This window comes from Manacus vitellinus, unplaced genomic scaffold, assembly GCF_001715985.3.
Source record: "Manacus vitellinus isolate BGI_N305 unplaced genomic scaffold, ASM171598v3 scaffold_42_pilon, whole genome shotgun sequence".
Classification (NCBI taxonomy): domain Eukaryota; kingdom Metazoa; phylum Chordata; class Aves; order Passeriformes; family Pipridae; genus Manacus; species Manacus vitellinus.
The window spans coordinates 703,461-728,064 of NW_021940553.1; the positions used below are offsets into that span (position 1 = coordinate 703,461).

A 24,604-nucleotide genomic window follows, 5' to 3' on the forward strand; every position below is an offset into this window, starting at 1 on the left:
GAAATATGGGGAAAATCAGCTTAGCCTCACCGAGGAGGTGACTGGGGGATGTGAGCATTGAGAGAGAACGTGCAGGTCCTTGGGTCTGGAATGTGTAATGGGGAAGGTACCTGGGGCACTTCAGATCATTAATCTGGGGAGAAGGGGAACTTTGTGGACTTTTTTTTCCCCATCCACTCGCTGTGGCTTTGAATGCTACAAAAACCCCCAGGAAATCATGTAGACTTTCATATTGAGATATTTTGTACTTGTCATAAAACCTTTTGTCCAGGAGTCATTGAAATTATAATGATTTTACTTTAATGCTCAACAGTCAGAGTAAATTTCTAGCTCAAATTATAGAAAGGAAGACCTAAAAAATCCTGACGTGCAGAACTGACAGATAGAAATATAGGCATATGTCAGTGCACAGTACTTGAAAATGTAAATTTATTAATTCAGCTGTGTGTGTTAAATTGTAAAATCATCTGTCTGTTAAAAATGACTGCGGGAGGATGCTGAGAATTGCGCTAACTTGACATTAACAAAGTCTCCCTGGCTGTGACACAAGCAGTAACAAGTAAGAAGCACAGATACACAATGCTGAGAAAGAAGATGACAGCTTCGTGTGCAAATTGATACAAAGATCTCTTCATTTCTATTTATTTATGTGCTCTGATGTTTCATTTCAGGTGATCAGCTTTTTCAGCTCCCGATTAGAGCAAGCTGGAGCTGAGCTGTCAGTGGAGCGAGTTCTGGAAATCATCAAGCAGGGAGCTGTTGCTTTGCCCAAAGACAGGCTAAGAGTAAGTGCTTAAGACCTCATCAATTAAAGTGTACTGTTCCAATCAATTACTCATATTTGTCCTTTATATCTGTAATGTCAAAGCATCATTTCTCCTATCAATAGCGACTGAAAAGTGATTACGCTGTTGATTGCCGTATGTATATGTTTATATTTAAATTCCTAATTTCTGCTAAATGTTTGGGTGAGTTTTCATGATTAGTTATTAAATTGAAGCATGTGGAGGAATTAAAATTTGCTGAAGCTAAGGTGTTCTTCATCGCATTTGGAGAAGCAGCCTCACCTCTCCATCTGTTGTTTAGTTCTGTTGTAACCAAATTTTGATCATTCTTTTTTTTTTCCAGTTAATTTATTCTTCTTTCTCTAGTGTTCTGCACCTCCTTCAGGGTCTGTATAAAATGCTATAAAGATAAATTTCTGGGGCTTTAGTTAAGACTTACCCAACCTAGTGAAAATCAGTTCAGGACCTGTAAGACTGGTCAACATGATGATGAGCTTTCTGTATAATCCTGAGCAGCCCTCTCTATTCTCTTCTGAGAATCTCTCAGATCTCTTGAGGGATTTACCAACTTGACAGGTTTTGTGAAGCTAAAATCCATTAATGGCTGTGTGATGTTTGAATACTACAATAAGGAAATCTGTGTAAGTAGGTAAGTAAGTAAATGGGAGTTTTTTTAAACACAATGAATTTTGCTTCTCTGTTATGCCAAGTATATTTTAAATACGGTCTGCTCTCGGCAGAACTATTTTTGTTCCTGCTCTGTGATAAGAGAGTGAGAGTGTCTTCTCAAGACCCATTTCTTTCGTGGTAACTTTAGGAAAATATCATCTGATAAGGCACACTGAGTCCTCACGGCCATTGGCGACGGCTGGTAATTTATTTATACCCTGGTAATTTTAAAACACCCAGTGGGAATTGTCTAGCTGGCTGCATATACTGATGTCTTTCCTACAGTTCCCTGTGTCCCTGAGATGGCATGTATTTAGTCACTCAGACTGAATTACTTTGGGAGAGGTTGGTCCATGGTCCAAGTCCTGAGCCGCAGTACAGGAATAGCCTAAGTAACACCAGAGGAGTTGTTGTATCCAAACCCGACCCTTCAGGTTGTGTCCTTGCTACACTGTGATGCTGTGGATAGAGAGGAACACTGGAACTTTAGCTTTGTCTGTGACAACTTATACTTATGTGCAGATAATTAAAAGCTCTTACACTGAGGCTGCAGTGATTCCTTCTTGACAAAGAGGCATCACCAAATAAATTCACTGCTTACAAAAAAATTAAGGTTTTCTCAGTTCCTTAGTGTGCCACATAGACTCACATGTCAGGCCACAGTTTACAGAAATGCTGTTTCTGGAGTGAAATCCCATCAAGTTTAAATTTTCTGTGTTAATGATATACAGTATTCAAAATTATATATTGCCACTTAAAGCAACAAACCAACAGTTTGTGACGTGCCAAGCTCTGAAAGTCCTCACCAAGCAGTCGAGTACTTCCATTTTTAAGGATGCTTAGTGTGGCTTGGAGAAATTCCCTTTCCTCTGGAGGACTTGAGTTTGGGGACAGAGTTACCAAGTGAACACAGCCAGCCTGGCACGTAATTCTTCTATACTGCCCACTTACACTGAAGAAGTTTTCTCCTTTTGTTTTTTTTTTAAATAGTTCTGCTGAGCAGCAGTTTGGCCAGAGCAAGATTTTTCTTTACAGTCCTCTGTGAAGAAAAGTTGATGACATTGACCTTGGTATGTGTGTATATATATATACACATGTAGTCATGCATATATTTGTACATGCAAATAACATCCTTCCTTTGCACAGGCAGTGATGATGAGCAGCATGTGTTTCCCTCCTGTAGAAATGACCTTGTGAGTCTGGGTACCCTCTGTCCTTGTACCTCTCTCATAGGAGAGTCTCACAGTTCCTCTGGCCTTCCCACTTCAGTCTCTGAGGTTTTCAGGGGAAGCTATTCTAAAGCTTGACAAACTCATATTAAGATCAGACTGAAGATATAGTTACACAATAACTCTGGCAACTCTCAGGAATTTTCAGCAGCTAAATAAAGGAGAAAGCTTTAATCCACATGTCTTTAATGACACTCTCTGGGCAAGTCTGGATGGGTGGGAGCAGCCCTACCCACACTCTCTTTGATGACACCTTTCAGGGAGTTGCAGAGAGCAAGAAGGTCCCCCCCAAGCCTCTTTTTCTTCAGGCTGAGCCCTCCCAGCTCCCTGAGCTGGTCCTGCTGCTCCAGACCCTTCCCCAGCTCCATTCCCTTCCTTGCACACGCTCCAGCCCCTCAGTGTCCTTCTGAGGGGCCCAGAACTGACCCCAGGATTCAAGGTGCAAACAGGATAGGGGTCAACTTGTGCCCAACCAGCTTGGACAATGTCTGGAGGAATTACAAATCTGTTGCATCTGTGTTGACACAACCAACATGTAATTATAGTGTGCAAAGCTGTGGAGTTCAACCCTGAGAATTTATGGATCAACTTTGCAATTAATTGCTAATTAATTTTCAAGCCGTCTTTGCCTTTTGCCACAGCAATACTGAAGTGCTCTAAAGTACAAGAGACCCTGCAGAGACATTATTCCTACCTCCTAGAAATAACCATCTTCAGCTGAAGCACTCGGGGGGGAGGCATTTGAAACATGGGTATGATTTGGAAAAAAGAGGACTAAAGCACTCCTGTTTCCTTGCAGCTCAGACAATGATGGTTTTTTTCTTATGTGAAGTACCTAATGTATGCACGGATGTTTTCAAGTGAATGTTTTCAAGTTGCTTATCTTGGCCTTTGTCGAGGAAGTGAGCATTCAAGAGGCGTTACATGCACTCGGGTCCCAGTCAGTTGCTTAGCCCATAGTTCAAACATGAATCAACAGTCAACTAAAAATAACAGCACTTAGAGCCACGATCCTGATCTGCATAATGGAGCTTATCAGTTTTGTAGCACACCCTGGTGCTCCTGCTCCCTTTTCACTGTGGGAAGCAACATGGGGTGCAAAGTGAGCATGTGTGGTAGGAGTAGGTCATGGATAAATATATATTATATGTGAGTGTGTGTGTCTGTGTTAGGAAAGGTATCTTGAATTTTCTTAGCAAATAATTGTTGGGAAATGGGAAATCTAACTCAGATTTTCCTTCCAGTCCTGGAGCAGTCTGACTGGAGACAAATAATACAATTAACATTATTTTAAGCGTATGCTTTTAGCCGTGCACTGTGGAAGGCAGAGAAGGTCCAAGCTGAGTAATTAGCCTTTTAGAAGACTTCTGCACAAACAGAGAGATAAAGGGCAGGTGCTGAAATCAAGAGCTGGTTATTTCTCCCTCAGTCTGTGGGAGGAGATAAATGAAGTTAATATGCCAGGGATGGAGGCAGAAGCTACGGCGTGGAGATAGAGCTGTCTCCTTCGCAGACGAGCAGCCCACAATCCAGGCTCCCTGGTATATTGCAGAAGCTTATTAAAGGCAATTTAGAGATCACAGTGATAGGTGAAAATTGGCCTCATTCGTTCCTTTTTTTTTTTTTTTTTTAAAGTTCTCAGGCTGCCTCTCTTCCCTTTTGGTGAACTATCTGTACTTTCTGGATTAGGAGCGTGAGAGAAGTGGGACCATGTCTGGAGCCTGTGAGTTATCTCAGGGTTTCAAGGGGAGTTAGCCAGCAGATAATCACTCTTTTGCAATAAGTGGGAAAACTTGTTTCAAATGCCAGCTAGTGACTGGAAGCTGACATTTGGGTTCATGGAGTGATCACACTTGGGAGGCCACGTTTAATGCTTTCTAAAAGAAAAGTTCCCATTAGCTAAACCACTTCAGGTAGAGATTTGATTTTCATGAGCATTTTCTGAGCTGCTTGTGTTTTTCTCCTATGCCTTTTCTCTTCATGTCAATGCGTATTTTGTCATCAGTGTGTGCTCTGTCAGATGTTCTTCATGTGCTATGCAGATGTGCCACTATGCCATCAACTTGCACCTTTTTGGTATGGTACAAAATTCAATATTTATTAAAGTGCATTTGAGTTCAATGGGCATTAAAATTTCACATAATATGTAAAAGGAGCAGAGGTAAAAGCCTTCAGTCTCTTAACAGAACACGGTTCGCTTTAGGTGTTAAAAGCACTTCTCATATGTTTCCCCTTCTATTAACAATGTACTTCCAACTCCATCAGCTTCCATCTCTTTCACTGGAGAAAGCTCCTAATCACTGAGGCAGCAGAGCACAGGGCAAGAGTAAATTATCATCAGAGTTATAGCAGATACTGCCTGGGACCTGGACCAGAGCACCTTTGTGTCCCGAGCACATCACCCTGGGAAGCAGCACCAGCACCAAAAGTTCAGCTACCAAAAGTGTCATAAAAATAATGTGGCTGTTGACTGAGGTGGCAGTGAATTCAACAGGGGATTTCAAGCTTAGGTATTTTCATAGAATATCATTTAGGTTGGAAAATGCCTCCAAGACCATCAAGTCCAACCATCCCCCAGCACTGCCAAGGCCACCACTAACCCATGTCCCCAAGTGCCTCATCCACACAGATTTTCAATCCCTCCAGGGGTGCAGACTCCACCACTACCCTGGGCAGGACAGCCCTTTCCATGGAGAAATTTTCCCTATTGTCCAATCTAAGCCTCCCCTACCACACCTTGAGGCTGTTTCTCCTTGTCATGTCCCTTGTTCCCTGGGAGCAGATCTCGACCCCCACCTGGCTCCACCCTCCTGTCAGGGAATTGGAGAGAGGGAGAAGTTTCCCCCTGAGCCTCTTTTTCTCCAGGCTGAGCCCTCCCAGCTCACTCAGCCACTCCTCCTCAGACTTGTGCTCATGGAAAATCTGGAAAGAGGAGTAGCCATAAAAGAAAGCACATGTGAAGTCCCCGCTACTGAAGGAACCTAAGAAATTTCTTGGTTTGGGTACTGAGCTGTCTCTAGAATGGTTTTCCTGCTTCTACAGATGCTCCTCCCAGGGAGGAGAACTGACATCTGTTCAGCAGTCAGTTGTGCCATCACACCATGAAGAGGGGCAGGACATGGGCAGCACTCACACAACATCACAGATTGCAAAGGAAATGGTTAAAGTTTCCTATATATGCACTCTGTTGATCCCAACAGACCACCCATTGCTCCACCTTTTATTAGGATTGCTTGTGATGATTTCTTTTTTCCTGGAGTCCTGCTGTCCATAGTCCTGAGTGCTTGTTATTTGTCCATGGCCAGGTAATGGATTCACGATGCAGACCAATGGTCTTTAATGATCTAAATTAAACCTTGGGGCAGATCTGTAATTGCTCTAAAAACTGCATACAGCTTTCTTGTGTTTGTTTTACTGCTGTAACAGTTCCTTACTGCCTGGGTTTGTGTGAAATAGTGCAAAAATTAACTCTGTGTGACACCATAAAGAGGTAGGGACAGAGGAGTTACAGAGACCAGCAACTCCTTTACAGATCTCCAGGGCACAGCACTAAGCAAGAGAGACAGAAAACTTCCTTAAAAAATAAATTCATACAGTTCTTCCTGATATTTATCTTTTTTTTTTTTCCCATCTGGCTGAAAGGTCAAAGATCTTACAATAGTGGAAGCTGATTGTGTCTAATACATCCTTAGGTCTGACGCTAGGCAGGCGCCTATAACACAGACTTCCTCTTGCTGACCCTCAGCTGCTGTTAACCCTTAACCTGAAGAAGATCAGATTAGTGAGAGAAGTGTAAGAAACTTTTAAACAGAGTGCTTTTTGGGCCTTTCCAAAACACCAACCATATGCTAAGAATAAGAATATTTATGGATTGTATATTTCCTTCTGACAGTTTATACCCTCAATTAAGATGTCAGACTTCCCTGCTTCCGTGAGCTGACCTGTAAGTGATGGACAATAACTCACATTTCTTTTGAAGGCATTTGTTCTCAGAGATCTCAAGTAGAAAAGAATATGCTCCTTGTCCCTTGAGAAATATTATTTTGGGTAATCAAAATTCCAGGGGGGAAAAAAAATCATCTTGAAAGTTTTGATGGGCTTTGTGGTCAGAAAACAACTTATCATCGTGAAACTGTGAGCAGCCGAAGACATGTCTGCACTCAGCTGACTCTGCCTGATCTTACAGTGGGATTATAAACCTGTCTGTCTGTCTGAGCCAGGGCAAACCCTCATGCAGGTGCTTTTCTATTAATGTAAGCCTGGCTACTTAAATTGTTGAGAATGAGCTGAAACTAAACTGAATGACACCACTTTATAATAGGTGCGTCCAAGCAAGAGTTTATATCATTTAAATCTATTTAATTAAATGGTGCAAACTTGTGTGTAGGCAAGATCTAAAGTACGTGAAAAATGTTATGGAAAAACTGTGATTATTATAGTGCTTGGAGTTAGATACTTGCTGACATAATGCATAGTATGGGAACTCTTGACTGTGCGTTTTAAAAACTTACAGAAAGAAAAATAGTTGCATTATCCCAGAAGGGAATGAAAGCTTTGGAGTTTTAGTTCAGAAATAAATACCTCCCTCACTTTTAAACATTAATATGATAATCCACAGAAATGTGTCTTTGATAGGAGGTAGACCTGAGTAGCTACTTAGAACGTGTGGCATGGCAACAAAAAAACTTACTTGTATACCTGATTGCTTTCCTTTAACACTGAAAATGCCAAGGGCCAAAGTAAATTTGCTTTGACATCTGTGGATTTAAAGTCGTAGAATCACAGAATCCCTTAGGTTGGAAAAGCCCTCTAAAATAATCAAGTCCAGCTGTTCCCCCCCCAGCAGTGCAGAGGCCGCCACTAACCCATGTCCCCAGGTGTCACATCTACAAGGCTTTTGAACGCTTATTTGTTCAAAAGTCTTTTAAAATGTGGTGAATCCTGTTGTTCCTTGGTTAGAGGTGGGTTTCAGCAGTCTTCAGAGAGCCTTGTTTGTAGCTACGTGTAATGCAAATACAGCTGATGAGTTGGATAGAATGCTAACAACACTTCATTTTCAGAAGCATCCTTCAGGTAAGATGGAAGAAATCAGTTAACTTAGAGACTTTTGGGAAGGAGAAATAAATTATGCTTCAGTCTTTCGAAATGTAGTTTGCCTTGAAATTTACAATCCAGGGTGCTTCATATTGCTGGACTCAAGATGTTTGAAATGTTGGCATAGGCTGGTAGTGTTGGTGAGTCACTTATAAAGCTTATTTATTTATTTTTCAAAGTTTGCTTTAATACTTTCATGTGAAAAAAAACCCCCAACCTGAACTCTTCATAGGGATACCTATTCCTGTAAGTGTTTGCATGGATTTTGACTGACATGCAGGTTAAGGTTTGGGTTTCTTTGGTGTGGTGTAAGAGGAGTCCTTTTGCACACAAGGTCTGGGTTACAGCTGAGTATTTTATGTGTTTGAGTGCTGCCAGGTCCAACACCAGTGGTGTGCACTGTGGCATTCACAACCTCTCTTTGGCACTCCCAAAGAGAGTTCACTCATGCTGGAACCAACACCGTATTTACATGTTACTCTCAAGGCTGCTTGAAAAGGGGATGTGCTCTCCACCTTTCCCCAGTTTTCTTACAGTATCACAGTTTTTAAATTATTTTTTCCTAGCATTATGGGGAAAAGGGACCCAAAAAAGAAAAAAAAAATCCCCACCCCTCAAGCGAATCCAGGAAACTTAATTTTTCAAATGTGAATGTTCCTGAGAACCCAGACAATATAGGTTTGCTTTTACACAGCGGCTGTCATTCAATTTTGAGATTAAAAACAGCTTTTTAACTTCAGTTTACTTCAGTGGTTATAAATTCTTCCATGGGGGCGGAGAAAAATAAACAGTAACTTTTGGCATTGTTGACTAGAACAAGAAAAAAAAAACCAGCTATTTTATTTTGCTTGTCTGCCTGGCACACAGTTAAAAACATATTAATGCTTTTCTGACACCTCCCTATTGAAGAGTAATATAAACATCATTGCAGCATCAACATAGGAAAATATGCATTAGCAAACTCTTGAATCTCTGATCTTTAAACTGTTTCTCATGTAATATCAGTTTCTTACTGTAAAGCAGCCAAAAATCCCTTCGAACAGAAAATAGTAATCATGCTTTCGACTTAGAGCGCTGTATAAAGCTTTTCTTCTCAGATTAAGAATAAACTGAGAACTTCAGCCTTGTTTTCTTCCTAGTCACTGAAGCATTCATTTCCATGGGGAAAATCCTGCTTTCACTGGAGAGTTTTGCTGTTGGCTCCAACATTCTTAAGTTTGTCAAGCTATATCTTCATGCTTATGAGATGCCACCAGGCATGATGTGAGCAGGACACCAGGCAGGACCCAAGGCTTTTGCGTGTCCCGTGGTGGGGAGCATGTGGCTCACAGTGACTGGTATTAATTAGGAGGGAAGAAGGACTGCACTTCACTTCTCCCTGCCCTCTCCTGTGTTTCCCTGGCTGCTGTTTTGTAGGCGTCGCATTGACTGCGCGGTAGCTCAGAAAGTTGAGCTGCTGCGATGGTCAGCAGCCTGGTCAGGGTCTCATGGCATGAGGTCCTTGTGTTTCTTCCTGTGCTGTGTGTGAACAGAGTAGGAAAACTGAGTCTGTGAACTCCTGAGCTTTACCACCTGGGCTGAAGTGGTGATGGAGCCCCGTTAACCAGTGAACGGGCAGTTCAGAGGAGCTGGGAGTGGGTCTTGGTTGCCCACACAAAACCCATTCAGCTGTTGCAAGCTCCCATGTTGAATAGTTTACATTTTAACCATCCTTTTTGATGAGCGATTTATTTTACAGGTTATAACTGAAATAAGACACTGATGCCTGAATCCCTTCGATGTGTTTTGACTACTTGTTATAGGTTTAAATTAGATATTGGGAAGAAATTCTTGGCTGTGAGGGTGATGAGGCTCTGGCATATATTGGCCAGAGAAGCTGTGGCTGCTGCATCCCTGGAAGTGTTCAAGGCCAGGTGGGATGGGGCTTGGAGCAACCTGGGATAGTGATAGATTTCCCTGCCTGTGGAGTTGGAACAAAGTGAACTTAAAGGTCCCTTCTAAGCCAAACCATTCTGTCGTTCTGTGATAGAAATGCTGATGTTGCAGTGCTGCGTTTTACTTATGTCAACCAGTCCATGGCACTCCATACCCTGCAGTGTTATCCCCCAGTTTAAAGCCACAGCCTGAAGAGAGGAGAAAGAAGACTACTTGTTTTCCTGCTGTAGTGTTTCTTGCTTGTTATGCGATGTTCTATGTCGAGTCTTCTCAGTATTTGGTTGAAACAGAGCATTAGCTCAAAAAGGATCAAGGATCCTTTAAAGACATCAGAGTTGTAAATATCCAGATGCTCCAAAGAAGACCAGATCCTTCTTGTATCCCTTTCAGCTCTTCCCTTTGCTTTTCTCATCTGAGGGCTAAAGGGTGCAATAATTAAGGTGAGTAAAGTCATGGAAGGAGAAGTGGGAATGGGGAGTTTGTTTGGTCTAAGAGTGGGTATTATGTCTCAAGTCCTGCTTTGATGTTCCTCCAAGACTAAGTACTGTTTTTGCAGACCTGGGTAGATAGTGAATATAGAGAACTGGGGGTTTTTTATGTTATTGGCTTTTGTCACAGCCTTGAGCAGAAAGCATCCAAGATCCCAGCAGAGCCATGGATAGTGGTGGGTGTGATAAGGGGGCAGACTGAGTCAAGTGAGTAGCAGTTTCCTTGGGAGCAAGAAAGAATTTATCCTGGGCTTTCTAAAGAACTAGGAAATGCAGTAAAACTGGATTCAGACACTTTGAGAACAAGCATAATATTTCTTTAGCTTCCTCACCTTCCATTTCAGATGTTTTGTCTTTCAGTGATAGGATGTTCTGCATCCCAGGAAACTCCAAACCCACAGTACTTTCTCCCTGTCCCTGAGACATCTGGTTGTGCTGGGGGAGCTAATCAATTGCAGACGTTGTTGCTATTAAAAGCCTGCAAGCCACTTGAAAAGTTACCCAGGATTTTGGTAATGAAGGGCCTGAAGTTATTATTTGAGCTTTTTTTTTTTTTTCTTTGTTTTAACTTCCCTTCAGGGGTCATCAGACTGGCAATATTTTATTCTTTTTTTACAAGCTCAAATTTTAGACTTTTGGAAGTTCAAATCTGTTTGTGTAAAGCTACTCGAATTTCCTATAAAAGTGTTGTGAGTTGTGAATTGATTTGTAATAATACAAAAGTGAACAAACATCCAGATTAACTCTGTCTGAAAAATTGTTATTTAAATAGCTCAGAAACTCAGGGCTGAGCTGGGTTGAGGCACATTTGTCATTTTGCAATTAGAGCTGATATTTACTGTTAACATTCAGTAAGTCTATCAGTCACATTTATGATAAGTTCACAAAAAATCCATTTATAGTTTAAAACCAAGAGCGGTTTTAAAACTGGAGAGTGACGTTCAGCTCTCGACACAACACGCCCTACAGCTCCAACTGAAAACCCCTCCTTCAAAGCCTCACTAATGCCAGAATCTACCCAATAATGAATGATTTATCATTCTGTATTTGGCTTTTTCCTGTTGGAAGGGCAAGGGGGGAAGATTCTAAACTCCAGAATACCGAGTCACTCCTAGCGCTTGACTCCGAAACACATAAACAACACGGACCCGTCACAAGCCCCGTCCCAACACCTGTTTTACACAACCACGTGTTCCCAGCCCTGTCCCTAAAGTCTGATGTGAGGGGTGTGCTGGTTTGTTTTTTGGGGGGGATCCCACGTGCCGATGAAGCGCCATCGCCCTGTGCCTCCATCCGGCCCGGGATGGAGCCTGGCAGCGCCGGCGTTCCGCTGGTGCCGCTCGGCTGGGCGGCGATAAGCAAAGAGACAGTCTGGCTCCTTCCAGGAGCCTCTCGGTCATGTCTGAGCACTCGGCAGTTCCCAAAGCCTCTGGCTGACTTTCCCCTGTGGACCGTTCATTTATCAGGAAATGGAATTGGTTACAGGATTTCACACGTTGCCAAACCTCACTGACGAAATCGGGCCCGTTCCTGCTCTCAGAAGTAGGAAGGATGTATTAACTCTTTGTACCTTGTTTATAGTGCTTTTGCTGAGGGAAAAAAAAAAAAAAAAGCCAGACTCCTTCCTACTTTTAAAGGTTTCTGGAAATTGCTGACACACTTTCACCCTGTATGAATATACTACTAATTTTGCCTGTTGTACTTGCTCCTTTGCATCACAGTTGCCACTGTCTTTACAAATATTATTTTAGGACAACTGAATGATTTTAGGGCAGTTAAATTATGCTAATATGAGATTTGCCTATTGAATTCAGTGTATTCTTGTTTGAAATATAGTTCTAAAGTAGAGGAGTGTAAATTAAAATTTATTAAAAATGTAAACATTGTCTTGTTGTTTACAGGGAGTCTTTAAAGCAGGTTATATATAATCTTTAGAAGCTTAACCAGAATTGAATAGAAATATGTCTTTAATTATGCAGATAGAATGACAACAAAAAAACCAAGTGCAGTTGTTTCTGAGTGTATTGCTGGGTTTGCATGTAGTTAGAAAGCCAGTTGTCTAATGGCAAGGTAGACACCACTCTTTTTAGATGCTATTTGGATGTCATCATCTTTCGTTGTAGATCATGTTTTCAGCAAACTTCAAAAAACAAATGCACTTCTAGAAATCCAGATGCTTTTTTTTTTTTTTTGAGACTCACCAAACTTCAGGTCACTCCAAAGTTTGTAGGGCAGAGCTGGTTGGCAATCGTAGAATCATTTGGGTTGGAAAAGCCCTCTGAGATCATCCAGTCCAACTGTTCACCTAAGCCCAGCACTAACTCACATCCCAAGGTGCCACAACCACACAACTTTTAAATCCCTCCAGGGATGGGGACTCCACCACTACCCTGTGCCAGGGCTGGACAGCCCTTTTGGTGAAGAAATTTTCCTAATATCCAACCTAAATGTTAGCAAATTCTCAGTGGGGCAGATTGCAGTGAGAAATAAAAGAGCCACTTTATTTTTATTAATTTATTTATATTGGTAGGACATTCTCCTAGGGATTTTTCATCTCTCCAGTGGTTAACACCTGTCTCTTAAGACCCCCTAATTTTCTCCCTCGGCATCTGAGCTCACTGCTGTCATTCTCCCCTTTCAATACTGTGTTTGTGTGTTTAGGAGGGGATGTACAAATGACCATTTGCAAGTTGTCCACTGGTGGGTGCAGGTGGCTGCTTCTGTTTCACTTGGATCATTCTAGTTTGTGCAACGATGTGTTGCAGCAGGAGCATTTCTGTTGTAACACATCAGTATGTTTTAATGCAATCAATAGTTGTAACCTGCCATGTATGAAATTAATAAGCTCAGAGGTAAAGCACAGCATGCATATGGTAATTATTATGTCTGGAAGTGCTTGCTGCATCAATTGATAGGGGCAGCAAGTAATACAGCCTCACTTAATTCCATTGCTTCTTATACCAAGATCCTGTAAAAAGAATTTTTGCAATCTAGTACGTCAGAGGGTTTTTTGTCTTTTAAATATGAGAATATTTAGAGCTCTCATAGCTTATTTAGCGTTGTGACAATTTTTGGCTATAGATAAAATGTGACTGAAAACAGCTTGTCCACAACCTGTGAAAGTGCCTTTTAAGTCTCATCTGCTGCTCACTGGGACATGGCTGGAGTTGCAGGATCAGCCTTGTGGCTGGTGCCAGCCACAGGGACCCTGTTCACAGCCTGCATCCTGCGAGGCTGAGCCACTGCAGGGGAGGGTAAGTGGGTGACTTGGCCTCGTTGCTGGCATAACTGAGACTCGGGAAAAATCAGATGTTTTCAAAACTGTGTCTGCAGCTCAAGTTAACTAAAAAATATTACAAACTTAGCATTCCTTGCATAAATATGATTTTCCATTTTAAAACAGTGCATCAGGTATGTTCCTGAGAATCTCAGAACACTGGTCCTTTCTGTTATATACCAGGGAAGCCAGAAGATGGCTGGGGGCTGTGCATGCTTGGAGATCCCTCATGTCTGTCAGTGACAGGCTGTTGATGGTCAAGGCCAAAGTGGCACTAACACTCAAATCCACTTGCTTTATAATATGTTGAAAAATGAGTGAACTTGTCATGGTCCCAAAAAGACCTTTACTGTGATCCGGGGAAGCTCCAAACAGTTTAGAACCATCATTTGGGTTTAGAACCATATCAGTGGTTTGGGTTGGAAGGGACCTTAAAGCTCATCTTGTTCCCACCCCCCTGCCATGGGCAGGGACACCTTCCACTGTCCCAGGTTGCTCCAAACCCTGTCCAACCTGGCCTTGGACACTTCCAAGGGTGGGGCAGCCACAGCTTCTCTGGGCAACCTGCGCCAGGGCCTCACCTTTCTTCAACACTTTCTTAAGATCCTAATTTTCGTTAATACATGCAGGATAAAGGACTGGCTGAAAATAGACTATTTCAGGGTGCTAGGTAGTAAAACTGAGTCGTATAAATGCATGTAGAAAGACCTTACATGTAGGATTCTCAGACACACTGGTGGGGGTTCACTGGCTTCAGGGTTATAGTGATAATAGTAGTTTTTAAATCCAGTATATTGTGTATTTTTATTTTCTCCTTCATGTCCTACTTGTAGTTCAGTTGTAGTTCTCTAGAAGAGTTGCATCCTGCTCATACAGAGGGCTTTGTTTATCGTACTGAAATCCAGGGAAGCACATTTCATCCCAGGATGACGGAGTGCATCAGAGCTGGGTATTGCACAAGAAGCCAAGGTAGCTTGTGGGAGGGTGGTGCTTGGGTGAGTGACTTGAGTAGCAGTGATTCTGCAGTTCAGGAATGAGGTGCATTGGCCAAGATGAGGATGAAGGGTGGGCTTGCACTGGACACTCCTATTCCCAAGCTGCTGTCTACATGGAGACTAATATTTACATGGAGGCTTAATGTCTGTCCCCTCCACCCCTGAAAACTATTCCAGTTACCTTCTGGAAGCTGCATTCTGGATTCAGTCACTTCATTCCCAAGTCATTGCTTTCTTTACAAAGCTCAACAATTACAGTGGAATGAAATCACCTTATTCTGGAGTTGCCATAGTTGCTTCTGAAGAGCTATTGTATAATACTGTTATGCAGGTCAGTCTTCTGCAGAGGTCTGGACAGTGTTTTCACTATCCCAAACTAGTTTTGGGAATAAACTGAGAAGTTTAGATGACAAGGTCCTACCTGCTCAGCCAGGAGACATGCGCTAGGTAAAAGTAAAAAATTGAACTGTATAAATGCAAATATAGTAATATTATATAAATACAGTAATATATGTTGTTGTTCTGAGGCTTAATTCTGAGACTGAACCAATAAAACTGGAAAAAAGGAAAATAAAACCCTTCTAGGAGCAGGGTGATCAGTGGTGCAGGAGTTTGCTGTTTATCTTCTGTGGTTGTCTTCACTTTGCCATCACCTTTGCTGCTCTGCAGAGCCGTAACTGCAGTCACAGCCCTGTACCCAGCCAAGCTGATTAATGTCTCAACCTTGCCTGTGGCAGCCTGTGGGTTGTAATTATCTACTGCTCAGATGAGAATTCATGCAGTTACATGCAGAGGCTTTAGAAGATGGAATAGTGTCCTGTAACAACAGTTATTAAAGGGGTTTTTATTTCTTTTTTTCACTCAAGACGAAGGGGAAAGGTTTTAAACTAAAAAAAGATAGATTCAGACTAGATATAAGGAAGAAACTTTTTATGATGAGGGTGGTGAAAGACTGGCACAGGTTGACCAGGGAGGTGTTGAATGCTCCATCCCTGGAATTGTTCAAGGCCAGGTTGGATGGGGCTTGGAGCAACCTGGGATAACAGAAGGTGTCCCTGCCCATGGCAAGGGGGTGGAACTGGATGATCTGTAAAGGTCCCTTCCAACCCAAACCATTCCATAAGTCTATGATGCTGTGAAATAAATGTGTAATTGTAAATGTGTAATTCTTTATGCTACCTGTAGGGAGCAGAAAAATATTTCTGTAAGGGACACAAGGGAAGTCCACTGCAAAGATCTTCTCCTTCCTTGGATCAGAAGAGTCTGGTTGTGCTCTACTGGTGACAGAGACAGCATGAGAGGGACCTCTGAGCATCTTCATCTCGTGTCCAGGGAAAGGTGCCCCAGCTGGTTCTTACCCAGGAGGATGCTGTTGGGCAGTGAGGAGCAGCAGCCATTGCTGTTAGGAATAATGTCTTGGAGGACAAAAATGGTGGCATTTTCCTGCTGTCACCCGTGATGAGGAATGTTTTCCAAGCTGCTCTGCCTGTGGCAGAACGTCCTAGCTGAGGGCATTGCCAGAGGTAATAACTGGGGGAGCTGGTGTTAGGTGAGGTTAGGTACTGTGCAAACTTCGTGGAGGGGAAGGGTCAGGACATGACACACAAACTCCAGTTACTAAAGGGAGCATGGGTTGGCAAAAGAGATCAATCAAATACTTCTTTATGCACAAGTGAAGCCTGGTCTTGGCCTTCCATTGTACTGTGAAATACTCAATGAGACTGGAAGTGAGTGTAGCAACAGGATCTGATTTTCCGTGTGAGTTCTTGAGACACTGCATTGTCTGTGAGTCTGCTTTGACTTAAATGTGCAATTTAAAAATAAAGAAATAGTCCCTAAATTTAATTTTTCCATGACATTTAGAAAGATAGGGTCATTTAAATGGGAAGAAGGATGTTTAGATTAGATACTGGGAAAAAATTCTTGGCTGTGAGGGTCATGATGCATAGGTTGCCCAGAGAAGTTGTGGGTGCCCCTGGATCCCTGAAAGTGTCCAAGGCCACGCTGGAGTAACCTGGTCTAGTGGAACATGAAACAGTCTGTGTATCTGTTGTTTGACACCAGATACATTAAATTGGTTGATTTCATTGGTTTAAGGAAGCTACTACAAGAAAGAGACACCAAACACAAGGCAGAAAGCAAGCACTGGAGAAATGAGATGATGGGAAAGCATTGTGAGACTTTCCAAGTCGCTCCCCATGGTAACAGAGCTCTGACCCTGGTAAACAACATTCTGCACGTGTACGTCTCTCAAAGCTACTTCCATTCTGCTGGCCTGCCACATCATTTGAACTCTGTTAACCCTCAAGGATGATCCCTTTTTTTTTTTTTTTTGAAAGGGAGCACAGAGGAGCTTCCCTGCCCAGAGCTGCAGAGCTTTGGCTTCGCAGCAGCTTGGCAGGAGCCCAGTGCTCATGAGCAGCCCATCACTCCCTGTCCAGCACATCTTACAGGAGGGCTCCAGGCCAAGGCCCAGCCCCTCTTCGCTTCGGAGCTGTGCAGTTGCTCGGGCTAAATAACATTCCCCAAGTTCCCCTCCCTAGAAAGCCTCCCTATACTTTCATTATGTTTTTTGCTGTGACTGAATCTGCCTCACATGTGTTGTGCAGTTCTTCCCTCCCTCTGCTGCATATGTTCTGAGTCCAATGAAAAGTCCAGTGCCAAGTGCGCTGCATGTGCATGACGTGTTGTTTCCAAATATCTTGCGACTTTGGTTAAAGCAAAGTAAAATTACACTGAAATGCTCTGACCTTTTATTCCCCCCCCCCCTCAGTTGAAAGCTGTTTCCAACCCCTGTGTTCGTTTCCTACTGCAAACCTTTGGTATAGGCAGAGTAGCTGAAAAGTAAAAAGAAAAAAAAAAGTTGCATTTAAAATTGATTTTTTCATTTCTTTGATTAATAAAAACCCACAGTTTTTCTGATTCCATCAAAAAAAAAAGAAGTATTAACCACTTTTTAAATAAAATGCAAATTAATGAGGCAGAGGCCAATAACTTTATCGCAGAAGGTGCAAGATTTGTTGAGTTATGACAACTGAATACAGGATAGAGGGAGAAAAAAAATCATGTAACCAACTTCCAATTATACTGATCCAATTGCTCTTCCACTTTTAAGGTTTAGCTGTCTTTTCTGAATTAGTATTTTGAATTAAGTTTCCATAACGTGTGGCAGATTGAGAAAAACAGTCCTCAGAAAATTGCTGCCCTGGATGACAGATGAACTAGATAATGGAGTATAATCTCTTCCATTTTCATGATTTTGACACATTTTCACTTCTGTGTGTATGTTTAAATCAAGGAATCAAAATAATTTTGAGTACAGAATATAAATCCTAGACAAAATTACAGCTTTCATTGCAGCGTTGGGTTAAATGTAAACAGCAGGAATGTTATAGATATCTTCTAATTAAATGCATAAATCAGAGAAATATCTTGAATGTTTACAGCAACTGCACCAAGAAGTGAGAATGAGGAAGAGATGTACTTTGTCAGCTGATGGCTGCCTCCGCTGCATTGCCATACTGAGTTTAATTTTGTCACAACCTTTGGTGCAAGTTGCAGAGCTTCTCTCTAGTTGATTTACAGGCTGTTTGTTCCTGCTGAGGATGATTAGTGTTGGAGATGGCTTTCTCCTGGCCAAGCAGGGGATTTCTCATGTCTGCCAGCATCACTGCTGAGGGCTCTGCTGCTGGGATTTAGAGGGCAACTGGTTTAGGTCACCATGCCTTTCTTGTAGCTCTAGTTGTTCTGTAGTATCAGGTGGTGGCACTGAATCTTAAATCCATGTGGATTTAGGCTGGATTTGTGGTTCTTGAGGTTGTGGCGCTCAACCCACAGTCTGTTGAGCCTGCAAAGAAAAACTGATTTTCCTTGACCATGTTCTCGTGCTGACTCTGTACCCTAAAAACCCTACTATGCTCCCTTCTACCCAGCTTTTCTCCTTGCCCTGTAGGTTGGAAAAGCCCTCCCAGATCATCAAGTCCAACTGTTCTCCAGCACTTCCAAGGTCACTGCAAACCCATGTCCCCAAGTGCCACATCCACATGGCTTTTAAATCTCTTCAGGGAGGGGGACTCCACCACTACCCTGGGCAGCTGTGCCAGGGCTGGACAATCCTTTCCATGAAGAAATTTTCCCTAATATCCGACCTGAACCTCCCCTGGCACAACTTGAGGCTGTTTCCTCCCATCCAGTCACTTGTTCCCTGGGAGCAGAGACAGGCAGGTGTGAAGTGTTTTCAGTCACTGTGGGCTCTTAGAGCACAGGACATGAGAAGAGACAGAGAGTCCTGCATTTACTCCTTCCATGCCAGCTAGGTGATTTATACTAGTTCTCTGTCACAAAAGATCCCAGAGTCACAGAATGGTTTAAAGACCTGAAAGACGATCTAATTCCAACCACCTGCCATGGGCAGGGACACCTTCCACTATCCCAGGTTGCTCCAAGCCCTGTCCAAGCTGGCCTTGGACACTTCCAGGGATGGAGCTGCCCCAGCTTCTCTGGGCAACCTGTGCCAGGACCTCACCACCCTCCTAGCCACGAATTCCTTCCAAACATCCCATCTAACCCTGCCCTCTGGCAGTAGGAGCTGTGGCTCATGAGCTGAGTTCAGCTTGAGGACAGACAGTGTAGCAATGGGGTGACAATTTCCCACTCTGATGATGCTGCAGCAGCAGTAGCATCCAGAAGCTCCAGGAGGAAGATTGCCCCTCCTTCACTGCAGCACGTGAGCTGTCCACAGCAAGGATTGTTTTTTACATAGGAAACCTGAGGCTTGTATCACATATCTCACTGAAGGAAGGTCTCCTAGGTGGTATGAGCAACTGGCAGCTCCAAATAAGAGCAGGAAATTCTGTGCCTGTGCAGTAGAGTGGGAGGAGAGCTCAGGCCCTAAACTTAGGTGTTGTCCTCAAATGTGAGACCCGTGAGACTCTAGTGGTGCCTGTAGCTCTGAGCTCAGAGTCAGGCAGCAAAACTTTATTTGAATTCCTTATGCTTATCTGTCCCGTCAGGTTTTGCCAAGCTCCATCCTCCTGAGCTGAGACCAGCAAACCCTGATTGTTACCACTAGGGTAAACAATCCTGACCTGAATGCACAGGGAGGAAGGGGGCAGTTATGTTTGATAACCAAGGAGCATAATAGCATTTATGAATAAATGACTTCAAAAATTCCCCGGCCTGAGCTGGGGAGTTCTCTAGAAATGTTTGATTCATGTCCTAAGGACAGTCTTTACAAGAATAAGTCTTAATACAGTTGAGGTCATTGAAGGCAAACAAATCTGGAAATGCAGTGTCTATAGCATAGTGAAACAGAAAATACAAGTAATTTTCATTTGTTATTGGAAAAGCAGCTCGCTTGGGGCCCTTTTTCAGATCCGTGTGGTTGTTTGCATTAGAAGAAAAAGCAGTTTCACTCTAAGAGTGTGCTACTTTTTAAACTGGTGGCTTCAGGAAGACACCAAGCAAACATCCTTTTTGGACACAGTCAGCTCCTGACTCCCTCTGCTCAGGCAGTCAAGGAGATGCAGTTGCCCAGCTTGAAGACTTGTAAAAATACTCTCCACCTTGAAACAATCCTCGTCGTATTCAGCAGTAGCTCTCCCTTTCTCCCTTCTACCCACTGCTTTCCTCTGTCATTGATAAAGGCACGTTTCCAGTACCTAATTTGAACTTTTTATCACAACCTTCATGAATATAATAGAATATAGAATAAAATACAGAATAGAATGAACAATCTAAAAATCCATTTTTAGAAAAGGCACCCTAGTTATTTTTTGAGGTCAGGTTAACCCCTCCCCTTGCAAACCTTGGGTTTGTCTTCACTGGAGTCTTAACGTTAGGGCAAATTTTTTTTTTTTAAAAAAGCTGTGAAGGTCCACATCCGCAAAATAACTGTGTAAACGTCCACATTTGGCACCGATTCCTCGTCTGGCAGTCCCAGCAGAGATAAGGCTGCAGTCTGGCACCGCGTGCTGTGGCTGGAGAGGCCTTACTGTCATTTCACCTTTCGCTCCTTGAGACAAACAAATGGGGTTTCCTGGCATGCAGCGGGGCAGCGCTGCTCATCCCACGGCACTGGTTGTCTCTTTGCAGAGGCTTGAAATACTTAAGAAGGGAGTATGTCCGTTGGGGTGTACGTTTTCCAGTTTGGGGAGATTAGGGAGCCAAAGGTCTGCAGACTCAATAGGGTGTTAGTCAGTGTGTCCTGAGCCTCAGGCAGATAAGGGTCCACTTCCTAGGCTGCCCTGATCTGAGAGTTAACAGTTGGTGACAGCGAGTCTGTCTCTGTTCTTAAGTCATTGTTATCATTTTTTTGTAATATTTACAGGCCTGGCTCTCTCAGATTAAAAAGTACAAAATCAAAAGGAGGTCTTCCTCCGTGGGGGTGGGGGGAGAGGATGTTTGGGCTTGGCGTGCAGCCCCGCCGCAGTGCTGGGTGGGAGGGACCGGAGGAGGATGTCGGGCTTGGGCTTCGTCTCTGTGGCTGCTGTTAAGTAAACGTCTAACCTCGTAAAGCGACCCGTGAGGAACCCTCCACACGAGGAAATGTGCTGCAAATGTCAGCCTCCCAGGGGCAAATCAAAGCTCAGCTGGGAGAAGGGGTCTTATCTCTCTGGTTGGTGTGCAAAGCCAAGGTCTGGGCGGCGGTTTGGACCCCTGTGCAGTGATAACGGAGAGGAGCGTGGTCCCAGTTGTCCAAAGGAATGTTCTTTTTGGCTTGGTGGGATGTTTTGGATGCAGCGTTGCACCAATATCCAGTGAAAGCATGTCTGGGACCTCGTCACTGGAAAAATATGCAAACTGAATCACTCTGCTCTTCTCCTGCCACCTTTTGTGTTGGGGGAATATATTCTATGCAACTAAATGAGAAAACAAAACTGACATTGCAGTAACTCTGGATTTGGGGTGAAAGAAACAGGCGGGTGACAACAGCATTTTTGTCCTCTCCATGCTTTGTAGTTCTTCTGGATAATCCCAAAACTGTATTAGAGCAGAGAGGGGTCATGTAGGTGATTTGCAAAAGGAAGAATCCTTAAACTATGAAATTAGTGTGGTTTATGCAGTCATTATGCTTCAGTCTCTTCCCAGCTCAGATCCTGAAGAGCAAGGAGGTCAGCACTCCATAGGTGATCACCAGCTCCACCACCAAGCACAGGGTGGGATCAAGTCAGGTGGCAAAATCTCCATCTCCTTTTCCAGGGTAGATGAAGAAGAATCTAACCCTGGGCATTACAATCCATATTAAAAAAAAAAAAATGAGAAAAGAGCAGTGTTTACCTATTACTGGGCCAGAATTTGTACATAATCCAGACAGGTTCCTAAGGTGCATCCCTCTGGCAGCAAGGCACAGTGTTTGCTCAGGTGTCTTACTGAAACACAAAAATGTGGGTTAATTTCTTGAAGTTCAGTTGTTTCCTTCATTGTCACATGTGTGTCCAACACCCTCTGGGTGGCACAAACCGTGGCAAGACTTTTATTTGCACAATAGCTGAGTTTTTGGTGGAAGTAGGAGCCGGGCAACAGTGAGAGGTTTATCTGGGGTTTGTTTTGGGATGATGGGATGGTGCCTTAGCCTAGGTGGGGCAGTCATCCGTGATGTTATCTGGAGCACAAAGCATTTCCATGATAAACAACATTCCTTGTATTTTAGAGTAGTCTGCTATCAAAGTCAAAACAACTGCTCTGACTTAGACAGTAGCACTCACTGCTCAAAATTTTTAAAATACATAGTTGGCTCCAATATTTGTCAAGAGTAGTTCTACCATGTCTTTGAGTATATAGCTACACATATCATTCATTATTCAGCAGGGTTAGTTTCTCCAAAGCTTCCATCTTTCATATATTTCATAGGCCTTTTTCCAGTGAGGTTTTTCTTTACTGTTAAAAGAAAGTTTAATAAATTATATCTATTGGACTAAAAGTGTGGAACTCACTTTTCAGAAAATAATTAGCAGGTGATCGTCTCTGGCAGGAGAACTGGAATATTGTTTGGCATTTATAACATTGGCTTTGTTTTTAAAAAAAAACAGGTACACAGTTATGGAGTTAATCCTTCTTTGCTGCCTTCTCTTACAGTATCTCCAATAGGAGACTTTGCTTTTTTCACCCCTACTTTACCCTCCTTTGAGTTCCTTCACATTGTTACAAGTAATCAAATTGCACAGCAAGAATTATTCTTATCTTTGGTGAGTCCTGAACCATAAAAAACCCCTTTTGTATTATGTAAGGGTTTCCCCACTGACCAGCTGATGAAGGCCCTTGAAGGCACTGTGAACTTTTTATGGACTGATCAAGCACCTCAGTCTCTCACAGGTCACAAAATCGCAGAATTGTCTGGGTTGGAAAAGCCCTCTGAGATTATCGAGTCCAACCATTCCCCCAGCACTACCAAGTCCACCACTAACCCATATTCCCAAGTGCCACATCCACAGAGCTTTTAAATCCCTCCGGGGATGGTGATTTGCTCCAGATCTGCTGGTTGACTGCAGAACTGATCCTACTCTGCCTTCACTTGCTTGCTGAACTTTATGTCTTCTGTCTTTGGCAGAGTGATCCAAACAGTACATGTATGGATTTAGGACAACTTGAGTTTATGGCCAATGTGAGACCTTCAAAGAGTTGTTCCTCCCCCTGCTACCAATTTACACAATACATGAAAGTGAGATGTTCCCAACTGAGTTATGACAGCCAGTTTCTTAAACTTTACCTTTTGCACCCTTGAAAAGGGCAAATGGTATTTTGGTGTTTGGAAAGTCTTTATAAGGTTGCAGGGTTTGAGACTTAAAAAATTTCTAGATGTCTAAGCCCTTCTTTGAGGGTACTGCTAAAGCATCATGGTCTTAATTGTGAGTTGTAGCAGAGTGAAGTGTCTGAATTCTACTGCTAATCTTGTGACCTTTTGTTAGCAGCTGTAGAAGTCTTCTGTATAAAGGTATCAGTGAATGAGTGATTTCTAAACTCATTTCAGTTTTAACAGAGGTGTTTGCTGCAAACCTACTGTTTTTCATGGCCACATAAAGCTCTGCACATCAATCTAGAGGCGGATGGGTTGTGAGGTGAAGCACAGGAAGCCAGGGCTTAAACTCATTTGCATCTTCCTTAGCACTGGTAAAAATAGGGACTGCTGTTATGAAATGTGCATTTTCTGCAAATCCCATGGTAGGAAGGGCTTATACCTCCACTTCACATCAATAGAAGTTTTCTGAGTTGACAGGCTCATCCCCGTTTGTGCTGTGCTGCCCTTGAATGCCACTGAGAAATGGGTCCAGGGATTATTCTGGTTTTCAGATTTTAATTCTCTAAATTCAAAAGCACACAAAGGATTTTATTTATTTATCTGAGTAGTTGATGTGTGGGTCACGAGTGCTTGAGCGGGGTCAGGACCTAGAACCATTTTTGTCAGTTGAGTCAGTAGCTTTCTTCATTCCACATGTTTAAATCTTTATTAGTTTTACTTCAATTTTAAAAACACTCTCTGTTTTTAACTGTTGTCATTTCGAGGCTCTTTACTTTTTGCTCAAATCTATATTCTTTCTTCTAAAAGGCCTCTGTATTTTCAAAGAGTTATTGTTTTGGGTTAACCCTGAAGTGAATGAAAGTAGTCTTTTTTGTTGATGATACCTGGTTTACACGCCATGCCTTCATCCTTGCACTTAAAATTTTAATTACATATATCAATCTCTAGTCCACTTTTTTCTCATTATTTGGTAAAGCCAACATATATTGTATATTCTGGAGTGTTGCAAATTCCTCGTAGTGTTCCTGTTGCAGTTCCCCATCTCTCCCTGGTCAGGCAGCAAGTCAAAGCTCTGTCTGGCTCCTAGGTGTTGAACTGTCTTCTTGGAAGTGTTCTGGAAAAATGTGTGTCTGTCTAGAGAACATGGCATAGAGAACAATCCTGACAGGGCAAGCAAACTGTAATTACAGCTCTAAATCCTTGAGTTGGGACTATGTATGTATAATACATACAGTGTTTTCTAGAGGTTAATGATACTTAACAGTGTGTAATATCTGAGTTTTTCTTTGGTCTTTCATCTTCCTAATCTTTTCTTCCTGTTTCAAAATTTCTCCAGGGAGACACAGTATCTCTGAAGCTGAGCAGGGATCCCCATTTTTTCTCAAACTGAGTGCT

The 24,604-nt window shown here is 42.7% G+C and overlaps 1 protein-coding gene across 3 annotated transcripts in view; it reads left to right on the plus strand.

The window, feature by feature from the left end:
* The window catches only part of DYM (dymeclin), a 214,277-nt gene that overhangs the window by 179,085 nt on the left and 10,588 nt on the right, over positions 1-24,604 (plus strand). For all 3 annotated transcript variants that reach the window (XM_018078808.2, XM_018078811.2, XM_018078810.2), the window contains one exon: positions 672-785. In XM_018078808.2, coding sequence (XP_017934297.1) covers positions 672-785 — 114 coding nt within the window. The remainder of the gene's footprint in view (positions 1-671; positions 786-24,604) is intronic.